Source organism: Rhodnius prolixus, unplaced genomic scaffold (assembly GCF_049639745.1).
Source record: "Rhodnius prolixus isolate KJV_2025 unplaced genomic scaffold, Rpr scaffold_2, whole genome shotgun sequence".
Lineage (NCBI taxonomy): Eukaryota > Metazoa > Arthropoda > Insecta > Hemiptera > Reduviidae > Rhodnius > Rhodnius prolixus.
In genome coordinates, this window is record NW_027411592.1 from 44,307,536 (window position 1) to 44,334,337 (window position 26,802).

The 26,802-nt window shown below is 34.1% G+C and overlaps 1 protein-coding gene across 11 annotated transcripts in view; it reads left to right on the top strand.

Annotated features, from left to right (window-relative positions):
• Positions 1-26,802, top strand: part of LOC141449738 (discoidin domain-containing receptor 2-like) — a 587,266-nt gene that overhangs the window by 417,522 nt on the left and 142,942 nt on the right. For all 11 annotated transcript variants that reach the window (XM_074119450.1, XM_074119440.1, XM_074119446.1 and 8 more), the window contains one exon: positions 16,225-16,456. In XM_074119450.1, the coding sequence (XP_073975551.1) occupies positions 16,225-16,456 (232 nt within the window). The remainder of the gene's footprint in view (positions 1-16,224; positions 16,457-26,802) is intronic.

Genomic DNA, 26,802 nt, shown 5'->3' on the forward strand with positions numbered 1-26,802 from the left:
AAGTTTAGCGGCCGTTGCCTAAGTTCTTTAAATTCCTGCTAACTAGCATGAATCCTCTTAAAAGCTCTTACGAGCAGATTCTAAGTTTTCTTCCAAAGAATCACTTTCCAAACTTGTAATCTTGCGAAAATGAGCACTTTTCCTGCATGATAATGGAAAAAAATAAATTTCCAACATTGTGAAAATTCAGTCAATAATGGATATTATAAGTTTGAGATCAATTAGAAAATTCTTGACGTAATTCGGTGAACTTCGCATAAAAGTTTCGTACCTTTAATATGCGATTGCATCTCTAAGTTCTTAATTAGATTAACTTATAAAATTCAACTTACTGTAGTATAATGCATAATACACCCTCATCCATCCGCCTTTACCCCTCTTATGTAGCCTGTGCTACCCCCCCTTTCCAAGCTTTTCAAATATTAATTAGAAGAGTCATGCACATGCGCACTAATTGTTACTCACTGTTTTACATTCCCTCTCATTTTGTGCCTTCTCTGCGATGTGGAATCTTTATAAATTATTAAAATGAAACTCAAAACTGTATAATTAATTTTTGAATTATTTAGCCTTCTGATGAGATGTAATTTCTTCCCTTTTTACTTTGAATATTACATTTGTTATCTTGTTTGCTGTTATTTTACACATGAGTGCTTAGTTTGATAAATAATTGATTAATTTATTATTTCGTCGTAAAAATAATTAAAAAAAAAAAAAACATTCAAATGAATCGGTGGCCTCAAATTTTGATGCAGAAGTTTTTTTGATCAGCAATAGCTACGGAAAGTCTTTTTTGAAGAAAAAATTGTATTATTTTTTCAATTAAAAGAAATTTATCCTCAAAATTTCGTGTCACTGTTGAGAAAGCCTTATCATCCTTAACTTTTACTTTTGTCTTTGCGTCTCACATTCTCATTTAAATCGCCATCGTATTGTGGCTGTAAGGTCAGCCTCACTATTGGATGAGCAATATTGCCGAGAGTTTTTCTCGATGTTTCTTAGGCTTTCGATCGAATTTAGCCTCAGGGATTCCTTGACAAACTCAAGAGCCACCTACCTACCGTATATTACCTTATTCTCTAAGCATATCTTTCCGGATCTTATTTAAATGTTGTTTTTAGTAATGCCTACCCTTCTTCTTTCCAGATGTTTCTCAGGAAGTTTCCTTGAGCCTGTACTCAACCTGTAGATGTACAGGTAGCTGAGGATAGTTAGGTATACCAGAACTATCCTCACATATGTTAGTTGTTTTAATTTCATTCTCAAACAGAATCTACAACTTTGGCTAAAGATGTAGATCAGGGGCCCCCAAACTGCGGCCTGCTGAGGACATTTATCCGGCCCTCGCCGCACTTCCAGAAGGGGCATCTCTTTCATAGGTGGTCTGTGAGAGGAGCACTATATGTGGCGGTGCCGGCAAAGCGCTGCGTCGTTCATGGTCAGTACTACTTCTGGTGACGCGGGACGCACGCGTCACGGCTCCGAAAAATAACAGCAGAAGTACTAAAAATAACAGAGAAAGGCAAAGCACTATAACTAAACCGGACATTGACCAACTCATTAGCCAAAAGCAGGCCCATAGTTCCCACAGAAATACTGGGCACTTTGGTTATTTAAATTTACTTGTTCTTTATTTGAAATATTCTATTTGTTCCCGTTTTTTGTTTTTTGTTTTTAGATTAAAATAGTTTTTTTTAAATAATACTGATATATTCTGGCCCTCCAACGGTCTGAGGGACAATGAACTAGCTCCCTAGGAAGAAACGCTTGGGGCACAGATCTGTAGATCGCGATGGATTTAGTTTTATAATCTGTCATACTAAATCTACCATGAACTCCTCAATTACTGTTACCCTCAAATATCTTCCAGTCTCTAAACTAATTGCTAAATTTAGAACCCTTGCCCTTTTGGGAATTATCAAAGGACAATATCGTATATTCAATCAATTCAGGTAATTAAAAAGCAATTTATCTGAATAACCCAAGATTATTTTAACATCATTGAATAAATATAAATGTAAAATATTCAGAGATGATGTTGTACTAAATTAACTTAATTAATCGTGTTGCATGAAGAGTGCCGTGTATCTGACATTGTTATTTCTTTTCATTGTCCGCCTTTTCTACACATTGTGAAAAAAAGGTCCTAACAGTGATGCAAGGCATGAAGTTTTTGGGAACTTGATTATTTTTATGGATATTATTTTTAGGATATTTTGGTTGAGGAATTTTGGCTCCTAACTTTGTGTTCTCGTAGGGAATAGTTTGATTTGAGTAAGTGATGTAGTAATTAAGAAATAAACATTACTAGAACATTTAGAATTATTTATTGGCCATATATCTGCATATTCATTCCAGAAACTTATGGTCTTTTTTACAATTTGTTTATGTTATCATATTGGGTAACTTTTATAATATATTTTAATTCCTACAAGTTGGTTATTCACTCTCAATTTTCTTTAAAAAAATCTTTTTTTTTAACCCCAGATATCGGAAAAAAATGCCCTGATAACTCTAAATGCAAACAAAATCTCTAACAAAGCTTTGTCATGATCTCAATACCTAGCAAGAGGCAGTAAAATTATTTGATAAATAAATGAATTAAAACGCTTGGGATAATCTGGATTTCAATCTCTCAGAAGGTGTGGGTGGATTGAATGTGTTGTTTTGATGTTACCGGTGATATATGGGATGACTTCAGTTAGTTTACTCTTTGTGAGAATATCTAAATTGACAAATTCTCTGGGTATTTGGGTGCTAAATCAAGGGGCACTTAGCGAGATATGTATTATTTTGAATCTCTGCTAGCTTTCCTCATCAAGCACCTTAACTGGGCAGGCGCCTATCTTATGACAGCTTCTGAAGGGTGTCCTCTGGAGTTTTGTACAGCCGGATTGTGGTAACTGTTGTAGTATCGTGTAACATGGTTATAGGTTAATGTTAATGTGTTGCCCCTAAGTGTGTCTCTTGTTCAGGAATACGTCCGTAATTACTCTCTTTCATCTTTCTATTTTTAAGGAATCCCTCATTTCTTAATGCAAACTGAAGGACGAAGATTTTTGCTTCAGTTTTGATGGACTTTTCCTTGTTGAAACTGACTAGATGTTAAAAATTATAACGGAAAGAATTATTGATCTTTCTTTAATAATAAATACTAATTAATAATATGAAAGCGCTGAGTGTAGATTTAACGTAATATGTAAAATTAATGTTCATTAAATTACCTGGGCGTACAAAAACAATATGCTAGCTTATAAGGTAAATAATCAAATGAAAACATATGTTAGCTCGTTGTGTTTATAATATATGTACCTTATATTTGTTTTAATAACGGAGCATATTTACCTTAACTAAGTCCTAATTAAATTATATTCCACTACATCATGTTGTACAATTTTTTTTTTATATATCTACGGCAATGCCACGAGTGTTCATAATAATCATTCCGTTAATATTGGGTTCACTTGTTTTGACATAATTGCGCAAGCGCGCGAAGTTATAGCATTATACATCCAAAGTCAAAGACTAATGTTTTTTTTAAGGAACACTGAAGTGACTTAAGAACTGAGGAGAAACAAATTGGTAATAAAATTATAAATAAGTGTAAATCGAAATATAACGTTGGTAAACATTTTGTCTACTTTGGTAAACGTACGAATGTGGCCAGTGATAAATGTCGTTTCTTATTATCTATTCTATAAAATACCTTAAGTTGTAAGAAAGATAAAATAATTTCTCGTAAATCAACCATTCCACGTACTTCATCAAATTTTCTGTCATTTCAGTTAGTCAATTATCAATTTAGAGAATCTAATTGAAACAAATTTCCTCAGTTGCAGAAACTTGTTTTATTTCTCAATTTTTACTTCAAATTTTGAGTTTTTATCAAGTAGAGCAATTTGAGGTGTAATTAGTTTAAAAAAAAGTTTTATAGTTGTAATAAAATATTTAACTGTGTTTTTTTCTTTTTTAACTAACTAAGAAGCCATAATTGATTGTTATCCAATTTACCAAATGAAGTGATCATATTAGTGAAACAATATCAATATTTACTCAAAAGAATTGCTACGTTTTTAGTTCTGCAAGATGCAATCGAATTATTTATTATGCATACTTAACCTCGTCTGTCTGCAACATCTTTGCCAACATAGCATGATATACTTTTATACACTTTAGATGATGTTGTTTAGAAGCTCCTTTACATAATAAGTGACATCATTGCAATTTTCGTAACATTTCTAGAGTTATGAAAGTTTTGTGTTTTTATGGAAGTTATCCCATAAGAAAACACAGATATCTTCTCATACTCAAAAGAATCGCTACGTTTTTAGTTCTGCAAGATGCAATCGAATTATTTATTATGCATACTTAACCTCGTCTGTCTACAACATCTTTGCCAACATAGCATTATATACTTTTATACACTTTAGATGATGTTGTTTAGAAGCTCCTTTACATAATAAGTGACATCATTGCAATTTTCGTAACATTTCTAGAGTTATGAAAGTTTTGTGTTTTTATGGAAGTTATCCCTTAAGAAAACACAGATATCTTCTCATACTCAAAAGAATCGCTACGTTTTTAGTTCTGCAAGATGCAATCGAATTATTTATTATGCATACTTAACCTCGTCTGTCTACAACATCTTTGCCAACATAGCATTATATACTTTTATACACTTTAGATGATGTTGTTTAGAAGCTCCTTTACATAATAAGTGACATCATTGCAATTTTCGTAACATTTCTAGAGACATGCAAGTTTTGTGTTTTTATGGAAGTTATCCCTTAAGAAAACACAGATATCTTCTCATACTCAAAAGAACTCATCATTTATACCGCATTATGTGGTGTACATTCGCCATGTGATAATCTACTTCCGTGAAAAGAATTATTGGGGGTTCTCTAACGGATGTTTGTTTCAGTTCTAGACTGGCTCTTAGGTCTTCGCTCAGTAATTTTTCTTTTTTAAAAAGTATTTTTAGTAGTATATTTTAGTAATTTTGTTTCGAATACAAACCGGATCTTTTTTTAAAAAAACTAAGTGGATGCGCTAATCATTTTAAGAACTTATTTGTAAATTTTTTTCTTGAACAATGATTTTAGGCTGTGGGACTTTGTGCATATCTCTGCTTCATTTCAGAAACTTCTGCGGGATTTTCAGCATTATAATTTTAGTTCAAACTAAATTATGTTTTTACTGCTATTTACTAGCTGATTGTGGGGTTTTATGTTTCAGTTTCGCTCAGGTTAGTAGATCTGAATAATTTTGTCTACTCTGATTCGGAGATTGGTTATGATTGTCTCGAAACAGTTAGCTTTAGAACGAAAAAGCAAGGACTTGTGGAATCCCAACTGATTGTCCAGGTCCACTACAACTAATAATAATAATAATAATAATAATATAATAATATTTATTTATTTTGTTTTGAGGAATTCCTCATACAAATGGAGTTGAGTGACAAAACAGAATACATTTCTTGAAATATAAATACAAAATACGTAACAATAAAAAATATATTTATAAATTTATAGATGCTCTTTAAAAATAATTAATAATAATGACAAATTTATCTTTTTCAAATTTCAAATAAAACAATACAATTCAACTGACATTCTGCTTATGTAAAATAATTTTTGGATTAAAAAAATTAGAATTTGATACATAGGCCTGACATTACAAAAAAATAAACATTATCCATTTTGTCCGTATTAACAATAATCAGTAAGTTAGAAAAATGTTCATCCAAACTTACATTATAGTCTATGTAGTTAGTAAGAAATCTATTTCTGATAATGGCGAGTGGGGCACAAGAGAGCAAGAAATGGCGAATGTCATCTGGCGAGCGTTCGTCACAAAGATTGCAACGTTGTTCACCATTAAATATATAGAGCTTTCCTTTGCAGAGCAGTCTGCAGAAATTAAATTTGGCGACTCTTATCTGGCTAATTACTTTTTGTTTTGAAATATTAGTTCTAAATTTTAGATAAGGCTCTCCAAATCCTAAATGGACTGTAATTTGAATTCATAACAGAATTTATATCTATGGATACCTTGTAGTTTCTAATTTTTTTCAGCTATGTTTAAAATTTCACGATGGACTAAATTAGGGTCTGAAATATTAAGAACATAGTTAGCACCAATTGTAAATAGTTTATTTTTTAATTGCGAAAACCAGTTGAATCTTATGTCATTGTTGCAGAGATTATCCAAGTACTTTAACTTTTCCAAACATATTCTAGGGAGTCGCTCATTACTCATATTCCTAATCTTCGCCCACCAGCTAATCATTCTTTTAAGAACCTCCACCTCTACATGAAAACATCCTGTTTCCAGGCGCACGATATAGTTAGGAGTATGAAGAGGCGAATTGAAAATTGATTTAAAGTATTCTATTTTAACAGTACATAAAGGAGCCCATATCTCTGAAGAATATAATAAGACTGAACTGGACATCGCTCTCTAAAGCTCACATTTAGTCTCACAAGCGTCAGATTTAGAGGATACAAGAATTTCTTTAACTTTAAACGAGGCTAGTTTTGCTTTCCTTACAAATTCCTCAGCGGCCAAGGAGAATACACCTGAAGATGAGAACCTGACGCATAAGTAATTCACGCTATTTACAGCATTGATTTTAGAATTATTAAAATAGAATGCTCTATTAGTCCTCAGTCTGCCGCCTCTTCTGAACGGGACGATGTTAGTTTTGGCAATGTTAACTACTAAAGAATTAGAATTACAGTAATCGGATAATAATTGTAATTTATTATTAATTAGAACTATGTTGTACATTCCCAGTTTACAAAAAAACTTTTCTGATTTCGCTAACGAGAACTTTACTAACAACTAATTCAGATTTATTTAAGCGAAACTGTACAAAAATGTAAGTATTGCTACATAGCATTACGCGACATTATCTACTAATAGTAGTTAGTAGATATTATTATTAGGGGGCGAATTTGTAATTGTTACATGCTTTTCCATTTATTTTAATGATGCGAACGAAATTGGCTAATTAAAACTATAGGCCCAAGTTTTGATTGGTAGTCAAGAAAAGTAAAGTTAATTGAAAAATGCAGTAGGGTGCCTCTTTTTCTTCTGGACGAACAAGTTTTAACGACTAGCCTAGGACAAATAAGGGAGAGCTTCTCGCACAAACCCCTAGACGTTGTAAGAAATAAGAGTGCTGTGTTACTCTACCTCCAGAGCAGGAAGAGGTAAAGTTGCGTAAGAATAGGATGAGGGCGGGCATTGGCTGCCGTCGCTAAATAACAACAACTCTGTATTACTACTTCCTGGCGCTGCTTCTTCGCCCCCCCACAGGAGCACTTTTAATGCCAGCGACAATCGGACAAATTGTATCCATCCCATTTGTTAAAAGCGACCTCCGCTGATCATGACTCCTCTCTGATAACCGAAGCGTTAATGACTTTTCGTAAAGAAGTATTCAATTTAAATAGAGGTTTATTTAAAAGTCGTCTTCTTATTTAGTATTTTCCTTACTTAATGTTTTATCCTTTCTTCTCCATTCTTCTCACTAACTTTGTAGTCTCAGAAAAAGAGTTGTTAATCTTCTTTTTTTTGATCATCCAAGTGTAAAAGCTCAACTAAAATAAGTGAATATAGAGTTTTATACAGTTTCTTGATTATAATATACACTTTATACACTTGAATAATATATACTTAAATACACTGATGGACAAAATTAACGCACCACCCTTATATTTTTTTTGTGATTTCCAATTTGTGCAAATTTTGGACTTTCAAAATATTGTTGGCTGAAAAAATAAGCCATTTGTAACTACGGCCATCAGAAGAATTTAGGCCTACTCTTACCTCATCTGTGATGCGAACTCTCTTCCAGTTGTCTAAAGTCCAATTCACATGTTCACGTGCAAACTGAAGCCTGGTAATTTTGTGAACTGTGGTAAGGAGAGGGCCACGAGCAGGATGTCGGGCTCTAAGGTTACTTTCATTAAGTCTTCTTCTAACAGTCCTGCTGGAGATGGAAACATTTCGGACTTGCCTTATGAGACTTTTTATCTCATTTTTCCGTTATACTCCTGCTTCGCAAAGCCAGGTGCCGGATGTACCTATCGTCTCTCTCTCTGCTGTACATCTCTTCTTGAATGACCTCTTGTCTCCCTAAATCGCTTTAGACAAGTGATGTACGTCCAAAACAAAAGCGGAAAATAATTTATTTAATTTTAACTAAACAAAAACTGAGTGGGGTTTATTTATAATAACACAAATCTATTAATAATTCTAAAGAAGTATACAAAAATTGATGAATAGATTTTGGAGTAGTAACTGTTAAATTTTCTTTGGTTTTCTCTAAAAACTTGACTGCTATTTTATACTATATGTGCGTCATATTTCATACTTGCAACTCTAGATATGTGCCACAAATCTTTCCGAGCTGCGACTATATTTTTAGCCCTTCCGCCCTTTGCCAAACAGCCGTTCCATCTCTGATCTGCCCTGTGCCTGGCTAATATCAATATATCAAGCATTCCCTCGGCTAACTAGAGGTCCCTCGTTTTCGGCACAGTAACCAGATAAAAAAAAAAAAATGAAAATATTTTTACTGGCATTGGCTAAATGTATCTATAGATATGGAAATGATGTCTGCAATGAAATGTTATATATATAGGTACCATAAGGTAATATTTTGGGTTAAAATTTTTATTTATTTACTGATAAAAACACTGTGTTCCTTCCCACCATGGGAGAAAGAGCGAAGGTTTCAACCCTAAATATGAGAAATGTCAGAATTTATGGTTGATAAACGCAAAAAAATGTGATAAAATAATAAATATTCATTAAAAATAAAAAAACCTTACTCAAAACAAAAATTTAATTCTGTATTGGGCAAATGTTTTACAAATCTAAAGAAAATGTAAAATTCTAAACAACTATAAAATCAATCGTCGGATTTCCTTTTAGATTTGCCATTTTTGGATGGTACTCTGAAGTTTAAATTGCAACGACCTAAGAAAGAATAAAAAACTAGCCTAATCTCAACGAAGAACACATCATGAGTTGTCATGTTTTGAGTGGAAGAGATTGGTCCGACATTGTACGAATGAAATGACAGTTGAACCAATGGTCTCGTGTACACGAAGAACCCAGTTTTGGGGTTTACATAGGCGGCTTTTAGATTTTACCTTCTTAGGTGAGCTTCTCAGCTTACTTGAGGTAGATTAGCTTCTATGTAGCTTGGCTACAAAGCCTGCTTCTCCGCGACCTAGAGAGACGCCTGCTCTGACGCCCACTAGTTTGAGCACCTTTACAGTCCTTTCAGTTTAGTTAGTATGATGAAAGGCTCCAGGCCAAAGCCAAAAGGGTGAGGATTTTTCTCTTTGAAAAATTGAACCCTCCAGCCATACCTACCTTTCACAGCGATTTTAAAAGTTAAAAATTTGGAGGTTTTAAACTTCTTCAAATTTCAAACCTTTATATCTCTCTTCGTCTGGTTCAGATGTTAATGAATTCTTTACCTAATTGTAGAGAAACGTCCGCTCTGTAACTAGTATAAATTGTAAAGTCCTAGTTATAATAGGTAATATAGGTATAATGAGATATTGAAGGCTACTTTTTGGTGGTTTTTAACGTCCTTCGAATTTCAAAGCTCTACATCTCTTTTCGTATGGTTCAAATTTTAATGAAATTTTTACCAGTTGTAGAGAAAAATTAGCACTACAACTGGTATAAATTGAAATGTTCTAGTATAACAGGTTGTCAGATATTGAAGGTTAAATGAACATCACCGTTTCCAGTTCTTTCTGAATCAATCTAAACAAGCTATTATCTCCAAGGTCATTGCAATGCAAGTGTTTGCTCAACCTAAAGTGACAGTGAAAAGACTTCAACTTAATAGCCGCCCTATATTGTTGGAGTAGCGGCGATGTTTGGACAAGGCGACTGAATAAACCTTATCGCCTTAAATAACTTGAGTTTTCTCGCACCACCCATTCTCTGAGGACAGCGCTGATTAGGACTTTTTTTCAGCAGTAAGTTTTAAGTCCTATGAAAACTGAGCTAACTAATCTTCCGCCTTTTTTTTGCCTTGTTAACCGAACTTCGGGTGACCAAACGTGAAAAATTAATAGCCTTGAGCAGTCTACTAGAACCTGATAGCCAGTAAGACTCTGGAATTCGATTCCTTTTCTTGCAGTTTCCTGTGATGAACGCAGTTGTCTGTTAGGACAGAGAGAATACCATCCAAAAACGTAATAAAGAGCTGAGAAGGTTCCGATGACTTTAGCTGATTTGACGCTCTTAATATAAAAAGAAATAAATAAATAATGTTGAAGTTAAGCTAAATCTAAATTTTTAACTCTTTAATTATGTTTTTTAACCCCACCATTTCGGCTAGAGACTACTCTAAATCATTCTGACACGCCGCATTTCTCGCCTCTGTGGTTTCCTATTTGGAAGATATACAGCACTGCACATGTTATTTGTAGCCTTACAGTCTATTTTATTTGTAGCTAATTGCATCCAGTTTCAGTGCATCTTGACTTGCCTCTTAAATTAGACGGTCGGGTGAGTTTACAAGCCTTGAAAAACCACAAAACGTTCCTCCTTCCCCCTTATCTCCTACTTTCATTAACTTAGGAGGGTTAATAAGAAGAAGCCCAGTTCAACAAGCCTAATTTGGCAATTGTTGCCCGGGCAACAGGAACCATCTATGAAACAATATTATACCTTTGGATCCTTAAGATGGTAATCTAATTTTACATCTATGAACTCCTTTTGAGAGAGAGGAAAGACATCGCAAGGTGCAAAGAAGCGGAACAACTTGGCTATCCGAGGAGATCTGGTATTACTCACTTTCGACAATGATCAAAACTAATTTCTCAATTATTTTCTAAACGAAGAACAATCAGGTTAAAACGGAGGAATGTACCCGAACGGCGTTGTTGTAGGATAATGGTAAAAGTTACTAATACTCCTACCTAATACTCTTCCAAGTATTATTGAACCAATTGGTAGTTAGATAGCAGAAGGCCTGGATCAGGCAAGAGTAAAACAACAAATGATATTTAAAGTACTTTCTTAGTGCTGGCGGCTTTTCGAGACATTGCTTTCGAATAGCCGTAGTCATCTAAAAAGTGATTGATTATCTTTGGCGAGGTCCACGGAATTGAACATTGGTTAGCAAATAAACCCGAGAATTGTTAAACATAGCCGGTTTGAGCTTACTGGTAGCGAAACTTAAGATCTATGTGCACTTTGCAATCAACATCTGCTTGATTTGGGGTATCGGTTTTCTTACAGCAGAATTCTGGCCATTTGGAGGGATTTGATTTGGAGTTTTTCCTCCAAGGCGAGGTGTCCTCCACAAATGGAGCTGCAGCCACATTTCCTAACCAAATCATAAACATTGAACTGATTATTATGCGCAAATTAGAAAAGTTTTTAATATTTTTTTTGTTGTGCTACCGAGATTAGTGGGCGAGGAATTATTAATGCTAAGGTCTTCTCAATTTTCTCGGATAGTCAGGCTGCTCTACAAGCTATTAGTTCATACAAGGTCAACTCAAGGCTGGTTTGGGATTGTCTGGGTGCCCTGAAGGAAATTAGTGACCAAAATAAGGTCTTTCTGGTTTGGGTACCTGGTCACTCAGGATATAAGGGAAACGAAGTGGCAGATTTATTGGCCTGGAGCCCTGTTTTAGGGTTTCGAAGTGTGTTAAGCCTGTGGCCATTAACTTATGGGTGCAGAGTAGGTCTCAGGAGTAGTGGCTCAACACCACTTGTCAGAGACAGGCGAAGGAGTTCATTACGGGCTATTCGCCGAGGCTGACTGCAGAATTAAGCCGTCAAGGCCGTGGTGCTATAAGGATAATTGTAGGCTTATTAACTGGCCACTGCAGGCTCAGAAAACACATGCATCGCTTGGGCCTGGCAGAGCCTTTGTTGGTTCTGTCAGGAAGAGGAGGAAACTGCACGTGTTGTGTCAGTGCGAGGGGCTTGTCTGGGCTAAGGATGTTACTCGTCGGGGAGGAAAAACCAAGGCCCGAGAGCTTTACCCAAGAGTCGCCCTCCAGAATTAAGAGTCTGATTAAACGGACGGGTCTGGAGGGCGAGCTCTAAAGCTGGGGAGCCACAATAGATCCAAAGGGGTCGCAGTGGCGTAGGCCTTGAGGCCGCTCTAATTTAATCTAATCTAATATTTTTTTGAAGATATTGAGGGCAAAATTGGTCCTTGCCTGTAAAACTCCAAATAGTATTCTTGAATTCAGTGCATTTTCAGAATGCATTCTCGTTAAATTCCTAACTTCTTTTGAACTTTCTAAGAATACTTTTAATTGAAAACATTTTGTTAAAGGTAGTAAATCGCATAAAGATAAGAAGTTTACAAGACTCAAATAAGATTATAATATTCCTTTTGTTTAATAAAAGTTTCAAAGCGAGCGAGATATTTTATACTTTGTTATTGTTATGCCAAGTACTGGGAGATATCTGAAAAGTTTGCTTAAAGCTTATAAAAGATCAATGATTTTTTCTTTACTCATGTTGCACTGAGTATTGAAAAGTTTTTTAAGTTTTGGTGAAAAGTGAATCTTGTTATTGTTAAGGCAGCTTTCATGAACAGATCGTTCCATCCAGAGTTTAGACCAGTTTAGATAATTTCAAAAGTTATATTATACTCGTTATATACATATATATATATATATATATATATGTAGCAGTTATCTGACAAAAGGTTATTTTAATTTTGCTGAGGTAGAATTAGCGGGGGACCGCTACATAGTGGAGCGCATGTACAAGGCTCCTTTGTTGCACAGTCAAAGTAAATGTCTACCGCTTTCTCTATCTCTCATCCTGCAAGCCCAACTCCTCCGGTGCTCATTATAAAGAAGGACGTACTCTCTTCTTCTTCTTCTTCTCCTTCTTCTTCTTACCGAGAGTTCGTTACCCTAATACCCCGTAAACTGGTAAACTTTAAACAATTCTCTTTGACCCGAACTCCTAAAATCTTCTCCTGCTCAAACCGGTGCTTAAAAACAATTTCCGCTTTAGACGATTATTATGATTTACTTATTTACATTGCCTGAACGAATTCGGCATTAAATTTCCACTAAGTCACTTTGTTTATTTCGCCTTCCATTTTAAAATCTTGTATTTTATTGTAAGTAAAATTCATTTATTTATTTTTTTTTTTTTAAAGAAGATTAACTACAAATTGTTTGATAACAATGAACACTTCTGTTCAACCTTGTTTAGTTCTTATTTATTCAAACCTTTTTTGTTTCGTTCTTGCTGAGTAATCAGTTTGGATTCAGGATGAATAAGAATCCAATTTGATGCCTTACACTAGTATTTTGCGTGAGATTCTTTAGCCTTTCATGATTTGACCAAGGCTTTTGATTAAGTTCATTACAAACTGCAGCTCGAAATATTAGAGAATCTAGGAATTAATGATTGAGGCTGAGAGCTCATTAAATTTTACCGTTACCTTTGTAAAGAAGAAGATGTAAAATGTAATTCCTGTCTTTCTAGTACGAATAATGATAATCGTTGTGATCGTTTTAGGTAACAGAAATTATGATTTTTTTTTTTTACCTTTTTTTTGGCATTGGCTTTCGCCAAACAGCCAGCATCGTCTAGGTGCATATCACTAGAATATCACTCACTCTCCATTCTTACTTATAAATACATTCGCTTCACACATTCATCCCTCTACTATATACAACTATTTACATACAAACTACAACTAATGGATGGATCAATACTCTATATTCCTGCCATCCTTATAGCTTAACCAAAATTAAAATCACGTAATCCTTATCTAATCATTTCCTTGCATTCATTCTATAACTTTTAAATACATTCAGATTTCATTCTAGCTCTGCAATAGGTTTAAGCACATAGATCTTGGTGGAGAATATTGTGTCTTCGTAGCGAAATGATGTACCTAAATACCTGTATATGTCGTCAAACATTCGTTTCCTTTCTACACACATAACGTGGACATATCATTATTATATGTTTGAAATCCTCCTCCTCATTGCAATCTACGCAAAGAGGAGAGGACCTTTTGTTGATCCTGTTTAGATACGATCCGCACACCGCGTGATTCGCTCTCAGCCTGCTTATTGTCGTAACAACCCAATTTATTAGTGACAGTTCCCTTAAAAACCATGGTTGTCTAGGTAACTGATCCTGCCATAGTTTTATAGAATCTCCCTTTATTACCATTACTGTAATCTGTCCGCCATTTTTGTAGTGCTACTTTTGCAATTATGCATATTAGGTTATGATTTCACTGGAAATTGTTTGTAAAAGCTTAGACCATTCATAATTTTCGTCGAATCCGTTAATTTTTGAAGCATCTAGAATACTGATGGGAAGTAGTTTGAATCTTCTCAGGCATTCTTAGATTACTGGATGTATTACTTACGGAGTACTGAAGTTTCACTAGCCAACTGTAGTGCTCTTTTTTGTTGGTAGAGTTTGGAGCTACAGCTACATATTTATTCAATAATTTTGACAAGTTTTCATGAACTTAACAACATGGCGGATCCACATCTAAGCGGATTTTGATTATTCTTTCTTTATCCCTGACATCCTACAAATTTACCTTTTCTTGTTCCTTTTATTTTACCAATTTTTCTTAAAACAAATCATTGAATCTTGATCATCAATGCACAACATGCGTCCTGCTGTTGTATTATTTCCCATACAAATTACATCCCTGCTGTACTCCAAAAACAAACCACTCCATTTCACAATTTCACAGTTGAAACTTTATGTATGCCGACATTCTATTCACAAACACTGACAGAGTAGATCATTTTCATAATGGCAGATTTAGCATTCAGCCATTCTGAATCTGAAAATCTTGGATAGTGTTCATTCAAGTAAATTAGGTATAAAGCTTAGAATCTTTATAGTAACAATTAATTAATGTTCAATATTGTTATCAACTGATTTATGTATTCTGTGTTCATAAATGACGTTTTATTGAAAAGTAGGGGATAAATAAGAGTTACTCATCAAGATTTATACTTGTTTCAAAAAAGCAGAAGTAACTTCCACAACTACCTAGTCTAATTGAATTTACCTGTGTTTGTAATTAGCTAATATATATTAGTTCCCTTTGTTTTAACATAATTAAATCCATATCAGGTTTTGAGAAGTCCAATTTTACTCGCTTTAATAAGTAAACTTTACCCCGGGGATGCCAGTTATATTTACTCAGGAGTCAATAAACTATAGTTTATTGAAACATAATTTCCAATCATCCATTGTGGGGTACATTACGATTTAACTAGCCAGTTAATTACGAGTTTCGTAACATAAAATTTACATTAAACTGGACTGGCCTCCAACTAGCTACTAACTAGATCCTGAAAATTCTTTAAAATGATGGTACTGATATTATAGACAGAAGTAAAGTAAAGGTAAGTAAATGCCTATTTTGTCAGGCGGGCTTTACGTCCAACTAACAATTAGGTGATATCATAGACAGAACTGGATTGTATTTTTATAGAATTAAGAAAAAAATTGACAATTTGAGAATGTTAGGAACTGAGAGAAATGGTGATGAACAAATAGTTTGCTTTAGCTGGTAACTATGGTTTTTGACGCAGCTGAAGTTAGCTGAATGTTTGGTTATTAATAATATTGCCTAGGTTTGTTGATGTAGATTTGAGTACGAATAATAGTTCTTGACGTGTATTGGCTTCCACTTGTAATTGAGAAACTAATCAAGCTCTTGGAAATAGTAAATAAATAAGCATGTAAAGTGTTCCCCTGAATTTTCCAATTCAAGTTGTCTAATTTGTTTTAGGAAAGGTTAAGGCTTGTAAGAGCGATCATCTACAAAATCCATTAACCTAATCAAGCTCATAATATCCAAATCAACCCTTTAAATATTCATTATATATAAATTATTAGTGAAAATAAAGTAAGCTAATTGCTTATTTTCTCAGTAAGGGCTTATTGTCCAACTCTATTAAATTGGGACGCTATTAAATTACACTATTAAGATTTTACCAATTAAATAAAAAGTAGCTACAGCTAGACTCGAACTAGAGATCTCCTACTGTCTAATCTGAACTTATAACCACCACAAACCAAACCGCCCTTACGTAAAACTTAATTTAATTTCTGATTTTGAAATGTATCAAGTGATCCTTTCTCCTTTCTTATGCTCCTGACAGATGAAGTAAGATAAATTTCTTTACAATGATTATATTTTGTTCACAGAATTCGGCAAGAATTGAACGGAGGTGCCTGGTGTCCAAAAGCTCAGATAAGTAGCGAAGTACGAGAATACTTAGAGGTGGACCTATCTAGGAACCACCTAGTTACAAAAACGGAAACGCAAGGCAGATTTGGTAATGGACAAGGCCAAGAATACGCTGAATCCTTCCTCGTAGAGTATTGGAGAGAGTCGCTAAATCAATGGGTTGTCTACAAAAATGCTCGTGGACAAAAAGTAAGTATAAATGTTTCTAATAAATTTCGAGAGTTTTCTTAATAAAGCATCAAGTATAGAAACAAACCCTCGATCTGAATATTGTAATTTACAATTCTATGTTAGCCTAGAGTGGGATTACAAAATTCATGAAATTTAAAATGCTTTCTCTAATACGAGATCACTAGATCTTAGATTCTTGCGAGGAAATATATCTTAATGAATTCAGAACTGGTGGTTAGATGTTAGAAATCCAGTCAACGTCGTCAATGTTTTTAGCGACTCTTATAAATCGATGATGGACATAGGTTTCTTGCTAGACTTCTAAAATATTTTTTAATCTAGAACATAAAAGATAATAGAAGGAATTGCCAGGGAATGCTGATATCGTTTAGTTGACTGAAGTCCAAGCTAAATACGGGAAATAAGATGCTAACGCTCGTGTACTTTGTGCAATGTACATACAAAACCCTATTTTTCAAGAAGAAATCGTGTCCTAAGCGAGCGCAATATAGAAACCATAAGTTGCGTGATTGCACCGCAAAGCATTATGTAAATTTTTAAACTTTCCCGCAGACCAGTATAGAAATACGCAAGAGAAGTTTTTACAAAAGAAAAAACGAATCTCTGCTACGAAATTGGATTTATATTGTCAATACAGCTCAATATCTTGAATATAATAGTTACTAAATTTAGTTAGACACTAAATAGCATTCTGTAAACAGTGGGACAATAGATATTTCTTCCTATAGATAATTTCAATACAACTGTCATGGTTTCAATAACTTTTTTTAATGGTAAAAAAAAGTATGCTGTAAGGTCAGGGGTCATTTTTTTTTTTTAAATAGAAGGAAATAGCAAGTGACGTGTTAAGACGTTTGGTTAGCGACTGACTACTTCACTTCCTTCTTTTAATGAATAGAAGCTTGATTTAGGGATCTTAGTCGTAAAAAATACATTAATTTCCAGTAAAATTGTGCGAGTCAATGTGATTCTTCTTTTTGTTTAAAGTCAAGAATTTGTGTTAATTCCAAAATACTGTTTAAAATACTAAAAATCGTTTTATCATTAGAAGAACTTATTTACAGGGTGTTCATTTTAAGACGGCTCAAATGCATTTCATGCTTAAACGGTTGTTCTGAGCGAAAAATGATAGAGGAAAAATTTGTTGCCCGTCACCTCTAGTTTCAGAATATGTGACTTGATTTTAGATTCCTGCCCGCATACGCGGCTGACGTGCGACCAAATGTGAAGGTTCTCAGTTGACCCCCATTTTCATATATACAATTTTAAAGAGTATAAAAAGTAATGAAAGAAACCGGAAACCGCAATTCGATATCTTCAAAATCAAAGGTGCTAGCCATTTCAAAATCTGGTATTTATTAATCATATTTCAATTTTTTAACATATTATCAAAGAGAAAGAAGAGCACGCGATTGGTCATTTTTATGTATATTTTCATCCCCTTTCTACTAAAAATATTGCCAAGGCCGTAAAGCTAGTATTTTTCTTAATATCGGGAAATAAGTCGTTTTCCGAGTGATTTTTCTAAGAAAAATCAAATGTTAAGAGCTTTAGATGTTCTCAAACATACCCAAAATGGCTAAAAAATAATTTTACATCTGTTACAAACAAGAAGGTTTAATAATTATTTGGTAATTTTGGGAGAGTTGCGTTTAATTACCAAAAAAATTGGAAACCTCCTGCCACATTTTTAAGTGATCAATATCTTTCATGTAAAGGATCAAATTTATTCCTTAATTTACCAAATAATGCACTTTTGCAGCATGAACTGTGTCTTGAAAGGTGCCTCCTCAGATTCGCAAGCCAGGTTAGCCAGGAGGTTATCAACTGCTCTCTGTATCTGAAGAGGCACCTTTGAAGGCACAGTTCATGCTGCAAAAGTGCATTATTTGGTAAACTCCTTAACAAAAACTTACAGTTTAAAATGTTAAGTATAAGGGTTGATTAAACGCCAAAAGGTACACAAATCAGCAAGTACCCAACATTTCATTAATACTTCATTAATATTTAAGTAATTCTACTGCATTAATTTTCATTAATAAGTTATTTTTTAGAATTTATTAGATGTCACAGACCCTTATGCTGGCCATTTTCGTCTACAAAATATATGTTCAAGTAGCACTGTAGATTGACTGTAATATCTAGTTATCTATAATAATGAAACTATTAATTACAGGTTAAAAAGAAAAACGTTACAAAAAATAAAAAAAAATTATGAGGCTAAAAAATTCAAAACTTTTTTTTAAAAGAAACTTCACCAACATACATCAATGATTTTCAAAAATCATCGGTTTAAGTTCATTCTTCGATTAAAGTAATTGTTATTTTATGAAGTAGTCAAACGTTTATAATAATTATCTGGCTTTATCGCAAGTAACATAGTTTTCTTCAATTACATTCTCAATCTAGGTATTCATCCCACAATGTTGTATATATGTAATATAAAGTAAATAAGATATGCATATTTTTAGGACAGCTAATTATTCCAGTATTTTACTATAAGTAAAATTAGGAGGTCTAAATTAAATTACAATCGAGAAATCATAATTGTTGTTGAATAATCTACTTGTTATAACTGTGTGTTATTTGTGCTCTCGAATATTTCGGTAAGACGAATTCAAGACAGTAGCCTACTCTAACTTTGTCTTTTTCTACTTTAACATGCATGTACATATATGTGATTTATCATAATTATAACAAAAAAATATTATAAATGAAGTGGCCAGCATAAGGGTCTGTGACATCTAATAAATTCTAAAAAATAACTTATTAATGAAAATTAATGCAGTAGAATTACTTAAATATTAATGAAGTATTAATGAAATGTTGGGTACTTGCTGATTTGTGTACCTTTTGGCGTTTAATCAACCCTTATACTTAACATTTTAAACTGTAAGTTTTTGTTAAGGAGATTTTTGTACCTTTTGGATAGATTTTCCTTTTTGTCTATTTTACAAAGTTACATATCTGCTTTACAGATTTTTTAAAATTTGGAATAAGCAATTCTATAATTATAACCTAATAAGGTGTTAAGTCGGAACCGTAACTACCACTGGAGAGATCTTTTTAAAGAATGATTATAGTTGCGGTCCCCCAAACCATCCCCAATAACAATGTTTTTGAAAAAGCGTTTTGAATAACATAGGAAGGTATTTGTACGTAAATAGCAAAATAAAACTGCGATTTCAGTACTTCCTTTTAAGAGGAGTAAGAAACATAAACTACGATTGCAGTACTTCTCCCTAAAAGGCAAAGAGGCAAAGATTTTTTAATCGAACGACAATTCATTGATTTAAATCGGTTCACTCATTGATAATTTAAACGATTGCAGTACTTCCTCTTAGTAGGTGCAAGAGCATCAGCAACGTAGAGCAGCTTTAACCACTTATTCGAGCTGAATTTTATCAAAATCGTACTAAGCGTTATAGAAATATTGGTAATAATAGTTTTAGAAAGGGCCTTATTTGGGTGGGGCGAACTCCCCTCCTTATGAGGCACGGCGTCGAGACTTTTAAAGTGCAAATCTGTACAAAATTTCGATTCCAATGACACTTCGGTCGGTTCACGTGTCGATAATTTGAAACGATTGCTATACTTCCCCTTAACAAGAGTAAGAGCTGATCGCCGCTTTAATGTTACGTAGGGGAGCCCTAACCCTATCATCCTACCAAATTTTATCAAAATCGGGCCAAGATTTACAGAGTAATTAGTAATAATAATTTTGGAGGGGGCCTTGCATAAAGGGGGCTAACTCCTCTCCCATTCCATGTATAGGATCGAGACCCCCAAAAGGCACATCTACATAAAATTCCGAATCGAACGACACCTCATTCATGAAAATCGGTTCACACGTTTAGGCGCTACGTTGTTTACAAAAAACGTAACAAGAAGAACAAGAAGAACAAGAAGAACAAGAAGAACAAGAACAAGAACAAGAACATTTTATGAAAAAGCCGTTTTTGCTCATTTTCGGCAACTTTTTTCTCGAAACCTATTAAATCTGGGTCGTTACAAAACAAATACAGTTATAAAGGAGGGTTTGCCCTATAATTTAAAAAAAATTTGGGAATTTTATCTTTTATAGAAAAAGAGAAAAAAATTGTCAAAGTTGGGTGTTTTTCAACGTTACGCTTTTTCTTGCAGTTTTTGACGATCAACCCTTATACAACTGTCCTACCGGACAGTTTTAATTAAGGAATAAATTTGATCCTTTACATGAAAGATATTGATCACTTACATATGTGGCAGGAGGTTTCCAATTTTTTTGGTAATTAAACGCAACTCTCCCAAAATTACCTTCTTGTTTGAAACAGACGTAAAATTAATTTTTGTGTATGCTTGAGTACATCTAAAGCTCTTAACATTTGATTTTCCTTAGAAAAATCACTCGGAAAACGACTTATTTCCCGATATTAAGAAAAATACTAGCTTTACTGCCTTGGCAATATTTTTAGTATGCGGGCAGGAATCTAAAATCAAATCACATATTCTGAAACTAGAGGTGACGGACAACAAATTTTTCCTCTACCATTTTTTGCTCAGATTAACCGTTTAAGCATGAAATGCATTTGAACCGTCTTAAAATGAACCCAGTATAAGGATGTCATTGTACAACAACAAAAAGTATGTTTTTGGGTATAATTTGTTAAAATAAGTGGAAATGGTGGAATTACAACGAAATATTTTTCTTTTTTATTTCTTGAATTTCATTATTTGTTAGTGTTTCAATTTTAATTAGACATTTTATTTCAAAGAATGTAATGTCTAATTAAAGATTAGATTGAATTTATGGTTAATGAGAGTGAAATTATTCAAATTTTAAATTTAATCAGATACCTGCCACGATCTCACTAGTCCATTGATGTAAGTTGTTTGCTATCTCCCTCGTAGTACCTATCGTATTTTACAATACAAGTAATGGCTTTCCGCAGTTATTGACATTTTAGACAGTAACTAACATTAGCAAACTTACCAACATTACTGGCTTATCGAATCCCGTATACTCAGTAATTATATATTATATCCAGTTACATGAATCATTCAAGCTGGTGCTACAAAATAGTCACGATCAGTCGTTCCAGTTAAGCTTATATATACAGGATATCATCATGTTACGTTGATTTCAATTCACCACCTTATTTTACTGACCTCCAGTATCACTTAGGAAAAATCACTAATTTTTTTAATTATTTAACTAACTTAGTTCAACTAAAAATAGACGAATCTCTAGAAAATGTAACAATAATATTTTAGTAAATATTAATAGTTTATGCAATATATACTGGACAGAATTTCTAGTAAGTTTAATTAACCCTGCGGATCTGGTAGTATGATTGCTGTTGTGGTGGTAACAATGTACAGAGGAACAAACTTTCTCCAACGGCGCAGCCAATTGATACTTGTGAGTTGAAACTACTCCATATTTATGACAATGCGGTACTTTGTACAAGTTTCCGTTGTTATTCCCTTATACCTACAATACCAGCCATCGGCTAGAAAACTCATTGTATTGTTCGTATTAATGAATTATATTCCTTTAGCTATTTCTCCTTTATTTACATTATATTTTATATATTTTAAAAATATATTTGTTTAGGTGAGTAATTTAATTTGGGACAGAAACAACTTCTTATTTTTACCCATAATTCCTGTATAATCTGACCTCCTTAACGATAAAAAGATCAGTCTGGTTCAAAGGTAGCTGGTGGCTTTGGGGTTTCATGAGTTGAGGCCAGAGACTTTATTTGTAAGTTCTTTGGTAGTTAATCCTCAGTCTAAGGAGAATCTGTGTAGAGGCTTTAAAGATGTTATGGGGATTCACGTTTGCAAAAGCGCCTAGCATCTTGTAAAACAAGCATATTCCTCGTTTGGGAAAGTAGGGAGCCTGAAGTTGACCTTGAATGGATGACTGATCATCAGAGTTGTCCAAGTTGGCCAATTGGACAGAAAAGATGGCATATACTCCATTGATTCGTGCAAAAACTGTCCTCGGTTCTACCAAATGCACTGTACGAATAAATCTTAATGCGATGACTTTGGAAAGAGCCCCATAAATCCTGGACGGTGGCACCAAGAATCAACAGTAAAACAACATTACCCAATGTAAAATCAGCCCTGAGGAAATTCTTGAGGCTTGATTGGGAACCAGGTTATTCCAGTCTCTGTCCTACACAAGGCTTGGTAGTTTCAAGGATCAACCAGGTTTTATAACCCAGAACCTCAGTGAAAACTTTGTCAGCAGGAGGAGGTAATGAAATTATGTTACTTTTACTCTGCAAGAAAAACTAAAAGAAACACTGCATTCTGTTTTGGTTGTAATTATGTTTTACTTGGCAACTTGCCATCTTCAACCCCATCTCAATGTCCTAGAACCCTGGCTATGTCAGTGGAGAATTAAGGTTAATCAACAGAAATCTAAACATATAGTCTTCACGTTAAAACCGAAAAACCCTCCCTTCCATACATTTTAACCATATCGCCCTTCCTACCGTTACGAAAGTTCGTTACCTTGGATTTTACCTTGACAAACGACTAACCTGGAATCCTCATACTCGACTAAAACGAGCTGAGTAAAATAACAGATATAAACTTTTGAAAACACTACTAAACAAACGTTCAAAACTGCCATAACGTAACAAAAGACAACTGTACTACTCTGTACTAGCTCCTGTATGGACATATGGAATAGAACTATAAGGAACATCAAACATTCGAACCTTCAATGCCTCCAATCCCTTCAATCGAAAATCCTACGCATCCTAGAAGTGCTCCATTTTACGTGTCTAACCACACTATTAACGATGACCTTAAAATTCCCTTCGACTCATTCTTCGCCAAATTCCGTTACATTAAATTCCATTCCCAACTATCCACTCACATGAATCCTTTAGTCCAAGCCCTCTCAACCTCCACCCTCCCAACTAATCCTCCACGACGCTTGAAGCGTCGGAGGCCTCGCGGCCAACTGTGAATGTAGCGTCGACTATCTAGTGTGACCTCCTGCTATAATGGCATATTACGACTGCTATCACTGGATGGCCGCCGTTCACTTCAGTCACTCCAGTGTGTGCTTGTTGGCCTAGCCTATCAACATACTCTATTATCCACCATCTGTTTTACTTATTGCATTGATTTCTGTGCAGTTGTAACAATCTAAATAAAGGTTAAAAATAAATAAATAAAAACTAGGGAAGCGACTAGCTATGCTGTTAGCGAATGCTGGACTCCCTCGCGGAGATCCCGGGTTCGAATCCAGCTGCTGGCCCTTTGATTTTCTCTTCCTAGGAGCATCTTACAGCTCGCTTAAACTTAAATAACTAGAGTCAAATCTTATCTAAATTGGACCTAAAGATTATTTTCATCTTTGCGACCGATTATGGATTTTGCGGACATTCATGTTGGACTAGTTGGAGTCGATTGGGGGGCACAATCTGAGAAAGAACCTATTCGAAATCTACCTTTACTTTTAAACTTAATTTTTTTCGAACAATGGAAAAATTGATATGGAATTATTAAGAAATTGCTTCTTCTCTTTTCCTTATTTTGACTTTCTTACTGAAATAATAAATATTATCTTGATAATTTATTCTTAAATAGGGTTGGATGTTAATTAATCTTATTCCACTTGGTTAATTTAATATACAATTATTAACAAAGTGCTTTTCTCTTCTTTTAATTCTCTTTCTCTGTCAGAAGCCCCAAAACTAATTGCTTTAAATCTACTGATTGGCGTCACAATTAATTGTCTTCAATATAGACTTTAATTTGTTTTTCCTTGATTGAAATTTGACCAGTCGAATGCAGGATAGCGTGTAGTATTGTACTTTTATTATTTTGCCTGTTTAATGTATATAGCTATGTGATGTTGTGGGGGTGAAGTTGGGAGAGTGCAATCGAGCGGTAAAATTATTTAAACTTGAACCCGCCCCTGCCCAGTTCAATGGTGGCTCCATCATCTACTGTCCCTTCGGGCTACGAATTAAATTGACTCTGTAAAATTTATTCGACAGATGAAAAAGTTCCAAATCAACTGGTCATGTATTGGCCCTTGTGTATTACGGGGTGGGGTGGGGTGGGGCGGGGCAGGTTAGTGTATATATTTGTGCGTTAGTGTGTCTGTGTGTCTGTAAGCTTTGTTTGTGCAAGTTGGCCTGTAGGTGAGTCTATATATATATATATTACATGCATGCTTGTTTGGGAAGGATGCTGAGAGGGAAGCTTGCAGAAAAATCCCTTTTTTTTCACAAACATTAGCGGCCCTTCCGCCGGTAGCCCCTTACTGTTTGTTTAAAACAGAGGGGAAGGGTTATTTTTCTGTTCCTCTGGCCGTACCCTTTTTACAATTGCGTATTTTATTGCCCCCATTTCGTGTGCCCTCCTGAACCCTTTGTATTGGGGGGGTCTATATCTGTATTATATTTCACAGACCAAAGCCAAAAAGAAATTGTATATTTCCTTTAGAACTAACGAAAGTTAATTAAGGTATTTTTTTCGTTAAAAAAAAGGTGTATTTTCCCTTCTCAAAAAGGGCCCGAAAAAGATATTAGCATCCATCTTTATCTACTTTCAATTTTCTCACAGGATCTTCAACTTTATTTGAAAACATTTTCCTAGAAATATTTCTGGGAAAGGAAAACATTCCTCTAAAGTGCTAATTCAATAAAATGTAACCAACTTGCTTTGAATATTTATTAAAGAAGACTAAATGTTCCGTTTACTAAACTTTTTTTTTCCATTTTAGAGACCACTTTGAAAACTGTTCCATCAGTTTCTCTAAAAAATCGTAATTACAACATGCAATTAGGCGCCTATTAAGATTTAAACCAGTATGGCGGGATCTATAGACCGCAGCCCTCCTCTTTAGATCTAGTAGACAAAACCTCCTTTACTAAGAAGGTTGAGGACTTTCCCTACTAGTTCTTTTTGCGCTACTATCTCCTTCGGTCTCAAAGATCCAAGGGTTCCATAGCGCAACCACCTGATTGCAACGCAATTGAACAAGAAGAGGCCGTTTCCTCCTCATTCTGATAATATAAGAGATAAGATATTTATTTGGCTTTTAAAACATATTTTGTAGCCAGTGAGTCTGGACCACAAATTACATTCATATTACAGATTAAATACTAAGAATATAACAGTCTAAATAAATAAATTAATAAAGAAAAGAGAATTAAGACTAATAGAGAAAACTGAAATTACATATTATTTAAGAATTGGAATACTGCACATTATTATAAAACAAAATGATAACTGAAAGTAGTAATAATAATATAATAATGATAATAATACTAATAATTATTATTATCGATAGGATGAAAAAATAATTGCCATTCCAGTCGAGTAAAATTTATTTTGTCGAGCTTTCGACCTAGGGACTAGGTCATCTTCAGGGCTAGTTTAGAAAGTAATACTTTTAAACCTAGTCCCTAGGTCGATAGCTCGGCAAAATAAATTTTACTCGACTGGAATGGCAATTATTTTTTTCATCCTATTGAAACTATGAATCAGTCACCATAAAGAATGAACAATAATTATTATAATAATAATAATATTATAATATTAATAAAAGTAATAAAAGAAAAAGAAACGTAAAGAATCAAAATAATAATCAACATAGAATGTTCCTCATTGAAATATTTTTAAAAAATATGAAGATACACGCTATATACTGTTGTACTTACATGTAAAGGGTGTAGGCTCAACTATTTGTTTCATATCTACAATAAATTTTCTAATCTTTAAAGCTTGACAAATATAATAATAAATTTTGGTCACATTATTGATTTCCAACAATCGAGCAATATTTGAACTATCTGATCACTATTGTTACTGATATGTTTACTAAGAGATTTTTCTCTCATTATACATGGGAGAATTTAATAGAAAATTGTAAAGATCTCTTGCACTCTCTAAATTACAAATCTGGCAGTTATCTTCCCCAAAACGTTACAATTCACTTTAAAAAAAAATCGGATGAATCGTAGCTGGATAATCAAACTTTGTTTGCTCACATTATTATCTAAGTTTTAAATAGTTTTCTATTCCTGCCAGACTACTGATTAACCTATAATTATTATTGAAGCGAGAGTTGATAACTAAATCGATATCTTCCGATAAAGTGTGATTCCTGATCTTCTTTTAGATATACACATTAAATCAGATTTGAAAAGAATTAGTATTTTTATTTTCCAATATAAGATTCTCTCTTAATTGTGAAAGCCAGTTGTGTTCAGTGATGTTGTTGAAGAGAGTTTCGCTTAGCTCTTACAGTTTTGAAAGGCGCCTCTCCTGACACAAGCTGCACAACAGTTCCGAGCTAATATGCCCCCACCTTGTACAGATGC